This window comes from Corvus brachyrhynchos, unplaced genomic scaffold (genome assembly GCF_000691975.1).
Source record: "Corvus brachyrhynchos isolate BGI_N302 unplaced genomic scaffold, ASM69197v1 scaffold162, whole genome shotgun sequence".
Taxonomy (NCBI): domain Eukaryota; kingdom Metazoa; phylum Chordata; class Aves; order Passeriformes; family Corvidae; genus Corvus; species Corvus brachyrhynchos.
The window spans coordinates 7710788-7720215 of NW_008236696.1; the positions used below are offsets into that span (position 1 = coordinate 7710788).

Genomic DNA, 9428 nt, shown 5'->3' on the forward strand with positions numbered 1-9428 from the left:
AGCATGGGTAAGGTGTCAGCAGCCGCTCTGTGGAGGAGAAGAATTTCTGTTCTGTGTGTTTAGGAGAGAGGACAGGACCCCCACAGTGACATGTAGAGGACAACCCTGGGGGGAACAACACCACCTCTGCTTCTAATTAGTTAATAAATTGCATTTAATACATGCTTATCTCTGCAGCAGAAGCAGCTAATAGAACAGCACAGAGTGCCTGTCAGGAAATAGGGGGTAGTTTGGGTACCACAAGCACTTAAATAACTGCACTGATAGGATGTAGCACAAAATCACTGCTAAGCAACATGATGCATGGCACTCCAGGGAATTCCTGTCTAAGGTCAGAGCAAGCTGTTAAATATCTGCAGACACTGTATTCCTTTTCCTGACTTGCTGACGAGTTGTCACACCAGGTCAGGAAGGCAGGGCTACAGCAAACAGGTGACAGATGGAGCCTGCTGCTCTGGCCTTTCCTTGCACTGGGATTTCCTGCAAGCTGAAATCATCTGAGCTCAACACCAGCTTGAGGCACTCAGTGCAACTCTTGGAACACACCTCCCTTTCAGATGGAGCACCAAACTCTTAAAGAAAGAGAGAGACTATTCTTGTCCATAGGGTATAATTTTTTCCTGGATTTGGTGCCAATGTGAGGGTATGTGAAAGCATGCTCCCGTGTACCTTTTCACTCACACAAAAGCAACAGAACATGGGAAATGTGTTCTGAATCACCACCAAGGAAATAACAAACAACTAATAGTAACAGGAAACTGTATTTTGCATGTCATTAGACTTCACTGATACAATCAAGCAAGCTGGCTTTATTCCCTAGATGCTGGCTTTGGCCTGCAACAGGATGAATAGGTCTCCTGTTAATGAAGTACACGCAAGGTACTGCTGTGGTAAGCGTGTGCTTCTTGCCAGAGCCCAAGGCAATGAGTAGGATGGCAACTGCAGCTTTGGGAGAGGTAACGTTTGGAAGAATATGTAATATGCAAGCTACAGTTAAAACACATGGCTTAACAGAGCTGGAGAGAAAGTTCAATGCTAGTCAAAATCATTCCACGCATTCACAGTGGCTACCAGATCCTGCTCTCATTTATGCTGTTGGAAGCCTCAAAGTTAACATCAGGGTTTATTTTGAATTTACATTTTCAAGAACGAGGTCCTTTGTTTTTGCAAATAAATGTGGGTAATGTGACTTGAGAGGAATATGTGTAGGAATCACTGCTGGATTGTGATCTTTTGCTTTTGGACAGGGCCAGATATAATTCTGCAGTAGAAAAGGCCAGCTAGCACTTGTATTGACCAGCCAGATGAACCAAAAATCTCTGCTCAAAACATCTTTTTGGGATGAGTAGGTAGAAACCAGTGGGTCTGGTCCAGTCTAATAAGGACAGTATCCCATACATGTCTATGAAAAAAACCCAGCTCTCATTCCTGATCCTGGCCAAAAGGAAGGGTCTGTTTCTCAGGCACATTAAAACCCTAGGTGTTTAATGGGAGCCTTTTTTCCATTGTGAACTCCACGTGAACCATTAAGGTAACAAGAGCCGACATCAAGGGAAATGTGCTGCGCTTCGGGCCCCTGCAGGGGCTGAGAAAGCAAACAACGCATGCTTCTGTGCAACAGAAAATCTTTATTGGAATGGTATCCAAAGGATCCAGAGCTCTCTGGCTGCCCTCCCCTGTGCACACTCTGGGACACAGCGAGGAGCAGCTCTGGCTCAGCAAGCTGAGGCAGGCAGCCCTGAGCCCTTCGCGTCACACCCAGCCTGCCTTCCTGTCCCAACAGCGGCCACCAGGGCAGCACAGACCTGCTCAGGAGGCGACAGGAAACCCAGACACCACTGAGAGCAACGTCTGCAGGTGTGGGCAGAGCCCCAAGCCCAAGGAAGCTGAGTTAGTGTTTGGTGCCGCAGGGGACCTGGTGAGAAGGGGGAGAGTGTACAGTGGCAGCAGCCTGAATGGCACGCACAGAACAGCACAGAAAGTTGGGAAGCATCTTCTGAGTAGAAGACCATGGTAGGTTAAACCTGGAAGGAAGGAACAGGAGATAGTGGCAGTGGGCTGCCAGCTCCTGTCACAGTCCCCGTTAGACCTGGCTGTGGTGCAGTCATGGAGGATGGCATCCAAATTAGCAGCAGGATGAGAGAACAGAATAAACTTTTAACACGTTAATACCCAGCAAGGCAGTTTGGGGAAGGGCTCATCTTCATCCTCCAGTCCTGACAAGCCTTCAGATGCAGTATTTCCAAAAGCAGGCTGTGAAGGGATATGAAAGAAACATGTCAGCATACAACGGACTTTTTCCAGCTTCCCACTCTAGCCCTGCAGAAGGTTTCAGAAGACCCATGTCTTGAGAGAGCTGGGGCATGGAGCCAGCATTGTGCTTTCAGGACACATCTCAATAACCAGCTTTCAGTTCATACAACACTCTTAGAAGGTATTTCTTTTAGCTGCTCATAGTGTAAACATGGGGTCTAAAAGTTGTCCTCATGTTGCTTGATTTAAAAGGGTTCCTTTTGTTCTACTTCAGCAGTGTCAGGAACCAGCTTTTTCTTTCCTGTCTACTAGTCAGCAGTTTTGCTGCTTCAGAGGGGTGTGCAGGGGTTTTCACCTGTGACTGACTGGAAGAGCAGAATACTGACTTGGAGGGATTGGATCTAGTTCTTACTTGTTTTTAAACCCAGTCACTACCACTCTGCTACCAACCACCCTTGAAACAACACTCAGCTCTGTAGAATCTTCTAAGAAGACTAAATTAGGGAAGGATGTATATTTTGGTGTTGGAAAAAGTAGCTGTATCTCAACCAGCATGAATCCTACGTAAGTTTCCTGTTATCAAGTATGAGAAGAGATTTCTACCTGGTTTTTAAAGGAGGATCTTGGAAGAAAACTCCTACTGAATCAGCAGCGCTCATGCCGAGACATGAGCTCCTCCCAGACTGGAAGGACTTTAGATGAAGACAAAGATTCCTTGCTTTCATTTCTGATTCAGTCAGAATCTGATTTAAACCTGGCAAAGGGAAGTAGTTTTATCTACATTAAACCTTCCAGACTGGTGGGGGCATGAATTACATTAGCCAAATTAATGACAGCCTCCAGGGGTGCTTATAAATTGCATATTGCCTAAGGATCACCTAAGCACTTAAGCAAGCCTTGCACAAAGGGATTTTCTCTTGGCTGTCTGGCAGTTGTCAGCTTCCACATGCACAGAGCATGTGGGCTAAGGGCAGAACCAGCTCTTTTGTTTTTAGGCCAGATCTGTCATCAGTGACTTCTGGTTCACAGCTGCTACTGCTTTGTGGAGGAATCCATTGAAAGCCAGCATGAGCAGCATTGTCCATGTGCTTGTCAGGGGCAGCTTCACAGGAGCACTGTTGCAATGTGCTCCTGAGCCACTGGATACAGACTGGACAAAGCTTGGAGACCAACTGGGGGACATACCAGATCTGAGTTCCCTGCATTCTTGGTTGATTTCCACATCTCTTGTAGCTGTTTTACAGCAGCAGACAAGTGCTCCTTTTTTCTCTCTGAGGAGGCACTGACCTTGGCAGAGGGCAATGCCTGCAGTCCACATGCCTCATTATGCCTCCAGCAGTTGCTTTGAGGCCAGAGCAAAGTGAGGGGTGCACTGCGGGGACATGCTCATACAGAACTCCCCCACTCCAGGGCAGGCACTCATGGCTCACATAACCCCACGTTCCTCTGTGAAAAGCAGTATGTGACACTGCCTGCCTCCACGAGGTCCTGGGACTGCAGATCTGGTGTATCTGCCTCGACAGAAGACAGGGTTGGGGACACAATCCTTCTCCCCAGCTGCTAAACCAGCCAGCCATAAGAGAGGGCCAGACTGCTCGAAAACCTGCCAACCAGCTGTTTTTCAGCATGTTTGGGGGATGTTTACTGTGACTGTCTTTGTTGCACAAAGGAAGCCCTGGAAATGAGAGTGGACAGGATGGCTGCAAGGCTCAAATTCAAAACCTACCGCGTTTTTTGGGCTGGGATGCTGAGAGGCTTTCCAAGGCATAGGCCACCTCTGGCCCATCCTCAGTTGAGAGCTGATCCTTCAACTTCTCCAGCTGTTTAAACAGAAACACAGCAGTAAGCAAAGGCCCCATCATGAGGAGCTCCACAGAGTGCTGGGAAGTGCAGGACAAAGGAGCTACATAGACTGGCTGACAGCATCACTGGGAAGGATAGGGTCTTCCCTGGAGCAGGACCATTCCTGGAGGATCTGCCTTTGGAGTACTCATAGCTCCTCACGCCCTCCTTCATTAAGCTGCTGGTTTGGTGGCAGTGGTGTGGGCACTCCCTGCTCTTTTGGAGAGGAGGCTGTGTAGAAGGATACTGCAGCACTAAGAGTCAAGACAGTGCTGGGACATCCAGCAGTCAAGACAGTTCAGGCATCCAGACACTGCAGCAGAGGGCATCCCTTCTCCATTGCCCTGGGTTGTCCCTCCTCTCTCTCCCTCACAGTTCTTGCTGCCTTCCCCTGGTGATAATGTGGACAGTCCACTGCATTTCTTCATCTGTAGCTACTCTTTTCTTGTACACTGGGAACATCTACAGCCATCATCCTGACTTCTGCTCTGGCAAAGCTGTTCCCATAAAGTCAGAGCTTAATGTCCCTCAGCACTGGAGCGAGGGGCTAGCGTAGGACCTGGCAGCCTTCTGGCATGATGCACTGGGATTTTTCAGTCTGAAGTTAAAAGTGCTATGTGGAACCCAGCAGGACCTCCAGCATTCATGCAAACAGCTGGAACAGCTGGACCTGGCCTGAGAGGGAGAAAAAAGCACTTCCACTGCTCGCAGGGTTTGGGGCACAGTGGGAGCCATGCCAAGGTTGCTGCAGACCTTTTCCTATTCCTGGGCAGCAGGTGTAGGATGGGGTTTTTCAGTCTGAAGTGAAAAGTGCCATGTGGAACCCAGCAGGACCTCCAGCATTCATGCAAACAGCTGGAACAGCTGGACCTGGCCTGAGAGGGAGAAAAAAGCACTTCCACTGCTCGCAGGGTTTGGGGCACAGTGGGAGCCATGCCAAGGTTGCTGCAGACCTTTTCCTATTCCTGGGCAGCAGGTGTAGGATGGGGATGCTATCTGTATGTGTGTGCTCTGTCAGCCCAGCAGGGCTCTGACCTTGAGTAGGGCCACTCTTACTAGCAAAGAGTCCAGAAAAATTTCTGGTTTAGGTGGGCAGTGGCTTTCCCTCCAGCTTCAAACCTTTACCTAATGCAGCCAGCTCATACAGTGCCCAGGAAGGCAGCATGACCTCCTCTTCCCACTCCCTTTTCTCCTATGGAGCTTTCCTTTGGTGTTTAATTCTTTCCTGGCTTGGCTTTCACTAGCCTTTTACTGGTGACAGAGGCTTTTATTGCACCAGTCTATAGCCCTGTCCTCTTTTTACCTTTTCCAGCTTTGCAGCTGTGTAGCCCAGGTTCTGCGCTGCTCTTCTCTCAATTCATGCTTACATTATAGCAGCAGGGGGAAGGGTAGCAGGATGCAAAGATGGAAGGATGGGGCATAAAGACAGCTTACACAATTGTTTAACTACTCATGCAAGAGCATGCATCTATGTGTCTGTGCATTTGCTCCTCACCTCTTCAAGCTCTTCAAATTTCTTTGCCAGCTCCCAGTCTGCAAGAGGGGAGAGAGTAACATCAGCATCTGCATTGCTTCCTGAAGCTCAAATTAAAACCCCTTTCTTCATTTGCCCTCTCCAGGGGTCGACAAGCAAAGACCTAGTTATCATTTAACTCCTGTTAGTGATCTTCAAATGAATGACAGCAGAAATGGACAGAAAAGCAGGTTCTCTCTGCTGAATCCTGTGGGACTTTATCCTAATTCTCCATTATGAGGCAGGCTTCTTTACTGCTCACCAGGCCGTAGGGGAATTGGCCCAATGAGGTCACTTACTGTGTGATACCAATTCAGGTATTTTGCTGATTTTTAATTTTTATCCTGCTAACTGTAAATCTCTAATGCTGACTTTTCTGCCACTGGCTTTTATATGACATCCCATTGCTTCCTTTAAGACGCGTTTATCCTCACATCACCCATGCAGGCAGAAGTCAGAAGACACAAATTTAGCCTAGCATAACTTACTGATTTTTAAGTCAGCAAAGATCCAGGCTGGCAGAGTGGAGCACCAGGAAAAGTCACATAGTAGTAAGTGCATGGATTCCACACTTCTCAATGTTAGGGGAGCATGAGGACCTGTCGTGAGCATGGGGCCCAGCCTCATAGATCAGACTTAGAGATCTCAAGGCTAATCAGTTCTGTATTACTGTCAAAAAACTATGCAGGTGGATGAATGAACTGGTCTGAGATATCCATCCCATGCAGAAGGGGGGGAGTTAGGTGCCTAGGAACAGGATCTAAAACATCTAGCTGAACTGAAAAGAGCCTGGAATAGCAATAGGGAAAGCTGCAAGGGTGGGGAATTTCAGTCTCACTGCTCTTGAGGACTGAGGTACCTTATTCCAGCCTCAAACTGATGTCAAACCCGGTTAATTTTTTAATAAGACAGATGAGCTCAGTCAAAGCTGAGTGACTGGCTACAGTAGTTCTCCTGGGAGAGGAGTGGAGAGTGATCAGCTGGTTTTAAGTGCTAGTTTGGGAAAAAATGCACTAAAATAAGCAGAAGAGCCAGGAAAGAGCTAAAGAATGTTTTTGCTGGGCGCCACAAGCAAGCCAAAAAACAGCCCTGGAGCTGCTTCTCTTCTCTGTTCCTAGCGTGGCAGCAGGCATTGGTCTGGATCATCAGGGGGATTTAAGACATAATTCCCCTTGATTTCAGATTTCAGATAAGACTTCAGCACACAGACACATTGCCAGACTTGAGCTTTTTTTTTTGGAACATTTGAAACTGAGCAGGAGGGTGCCAAGAAAAAGCTGACTGCCCTCTTGGCTTCTCCTTCAAGAAAGAGACAGTTCTGTTGAAAAATCCTAAATATTTTCTGACATTCATCCAACAGTAAAAGCAGCAATTCCTAATCAAATCCATTACATGAGGATTCAATTTGAGAGATGAGATGGGGATGGGGATGGGGATGGGGATGGGGATGGAGTCAGGTGGTGTGGGCTCTGCTCCTGGCACTATCAGCAATGACCTCAGGTAGATTCCTCCTGTCTTTACATACCCATAATGTAGAGACAGACACTGACACATCTATAAGTCAAAAGTGTCACTTAAGAATTATTATTATTACTATTTTTATTATTAACATTTTTACCTCTTTCAGAGTTTCAAGTGCCTGTTTTGGCTTGATTTTTTGCAAACTGTAGGTTTGGCCAATGACTGCTCTGAATAGAAAATGAAGAGTGGTTGAAATTTGGAACGGATTAACTCAGACAGGGAGAAGGAAGTTAATTTATGGGTGAACCCTTGAGAAACTGCCTGCTGTAAATCCTCTGTCTGTGCTCTGCTCAGAGATTCATTATATTCAATTGTCTGGCATAAAATGCAGCCTTTCCTCTAGGAGTAATAAGTGCAATAATCCATAAACTTATCATAAAAATGTTATTTCTTGAATGCATCCCCTTTGCAAGAAGAATGCCTTTGTTAGTATAAGGGCTTGATTTATTTATGTTTATTTATTTGTCCCAGGCTTGTTTAACCACTGCCTTGCTGCATTAACAAGGGTCTGGGGAAGAGCACTGAGTTTGAGAAATGGATTTTCATAACAATATTTTTGCTGGGCCCCATCTCAGCTGTTTTCACAGGGAAGGGCATCTTCCTGCTCTGAGACCACCACACCCAGCTGAAACCCTCCCCTGGCTGCAGTGGCTGTGGGAATAGCTGACCCCTGTAATCCATTTGGTGCTTGTGATCACTGTGCCTCACGTCAGGGAAAGTCCAAATTTCTCTTCAGCGGGTCTGAGTTTGGCCACAGGCGGGTGGCTTTTAAATTTGGTGTCTGTTCACAGAGCACAGACAGGAAGAGCCTCCCCCTGGCCCATCTTTAGTGGCTGTGTGGGAAAAGCCAGTTTTCTCAACCTCTTCCAGCTGGACTTAGGCCCAGGCAGGAGCTGCCCCTGCCCTTGTCCCAAACTACACCTGACCCCAAGGGATCTCACTCCCACTCTCTCTGGAAAATCTTGGTGAAATTCCCTGCAAATGCTCACAAGATGCTCAGCACATCTCAAAGACACTGAGCTGTCTCTCAAAAGCACACGGGGCTGTGTGGGGTGTGGGTAGAGAGGTGACTCCCAAAGCTGGTTCATGCCCCGGGCAATGCAGACAACATCTTAGGGGCAGCAGGGGCACAGGGATTCAGCAGAAACTTTTCTTGGTTTTACTTATGTACACACTCATGTTCCCAGCAAAATGTTGAGCGTCTGAGGATCTAGGGTATGTGGGTTTTGGCACCTTTACTTTGCATTGCAAAAGCAGGTCCAGAAGCCCCATGATGGAGAGCATCTGACATTAATCACATGTAGGCACCATACCGGGTGCTGCTTCCACTTTCTGAGCAGTTGGTATTTCTGAAGAACCTGAGCAGCAGGTTCCTTGCATTCATGCAAACACGGATTCAAGAAGCAGAGATCTCCCCTCCCCTTCACTTACCAATATTTTCTGGCCTCCGCCATGCGAATTTCTTATTGAGAAGCAGAGTCAGCAATGTGTCCTCGTGATTTGTGTCTTCTCTCTCCGGAAGCACTCGGTTCTCTGCAGCACATAAAACACATCAAAACACATCTTTCTCAGTCTCATCAAATTAAGAATCAATTAATCAATTGATGCAATTAATCTCTTAATCAAATTAAGAAGGCTAGGAAGTGAAAGGAAAATGTCTCCTGTCAGCACTCACCAGGGTGGAACGAGATTGGAGAAAAGGAAGATGTGCGAGCACAGAATAAAATGTCCAAGGAGTGAGGGCCACACAGTGGAAGGGTGTGGGATGGGGAGCCCTCCCTGCCAACCCTGGGCTGCCAGCCAGTTCCACTGCAGCCTCATCAGCACGACTGGCTGCAGAGAGCTGGGCACATCAGCTTGATTTACACAGTCCCGAGCTCTTCTGCAAGGTGGGTGGAGTGGGTGCCTCTGCAAAGCCAGACAGGAGCCCACAACATCCTCTCTGCTCAAACCTGCGGGTGTTCCCCCGCTCACTCCTCGCACCTTCTCAGGGCTGACAGAGGTGGGAAGTCCCTCCTCACGAGGGCTGAGGTGTGGGTACCACAGTTGAAAAGCCCTGCAGCCCCACAGCCCTTTCTTATCCCCACTCAGCCTTGGGGCTGCTCTGTCTGACTGCCAGCAGTACTGAAGGATTCTTCCTGAGCAGAGCTCAAGTGTGGAGGAACTTAAAGCAAGACCATGCAGAATTTTTCCAGGAAAAACCTCCCCAAGCTGCTGTCCTAAAGCAATTTGGACCTCTCTAAGAGGCCCCTTTAGGGCACTTTCTCAGTGGTTTTACTTCAGTGGTTGTGGCTATGCC

At 47.7% G+C, this 9428-nt stretch overlaps 1 protein-coding gene across 3 annotated transcripts in view; it reads right to left on the reverse strand.

Moving 5' to 3' along the window:
- Positions 1 to 1608: 1608 nt before the first annotated feature.
- The window catches only part of UTS2B (urotensin 2B), a 9581-nt gene continuing 1761 nt past the window's right edge, over positions 1609 to 9428 (reverse strand). For 2 of the 3 annotated variants that reach the window (XM_017727053.1, XM_008644572.2), the window contains exons 2-5: positions 8561 to 8662; positions 5591 to 5628; positions 3980 to 4073; positions 1609 to 2253 (exon numbers count right to left, since the gene is read on the reverse strand). In XM_017727053.1, coding sequence (XP_017582542.1) covers positions 2228 to 2253; positions 3980 to 4073; positions 5591 to 5628; positions 8561 to 8662 — 260 coding nt within the window. In that variant the 3' untranslated portion in view covers positions 1609 to 2227. The remainder of the gene's footprint in view (positions 2254 to 3979; positions 4074 to 5590; positions 5629 to 8560; positions 8663 to 9428) is intronic. The other variant, XR_001859607.1, reaches the window with a different exon arrangement.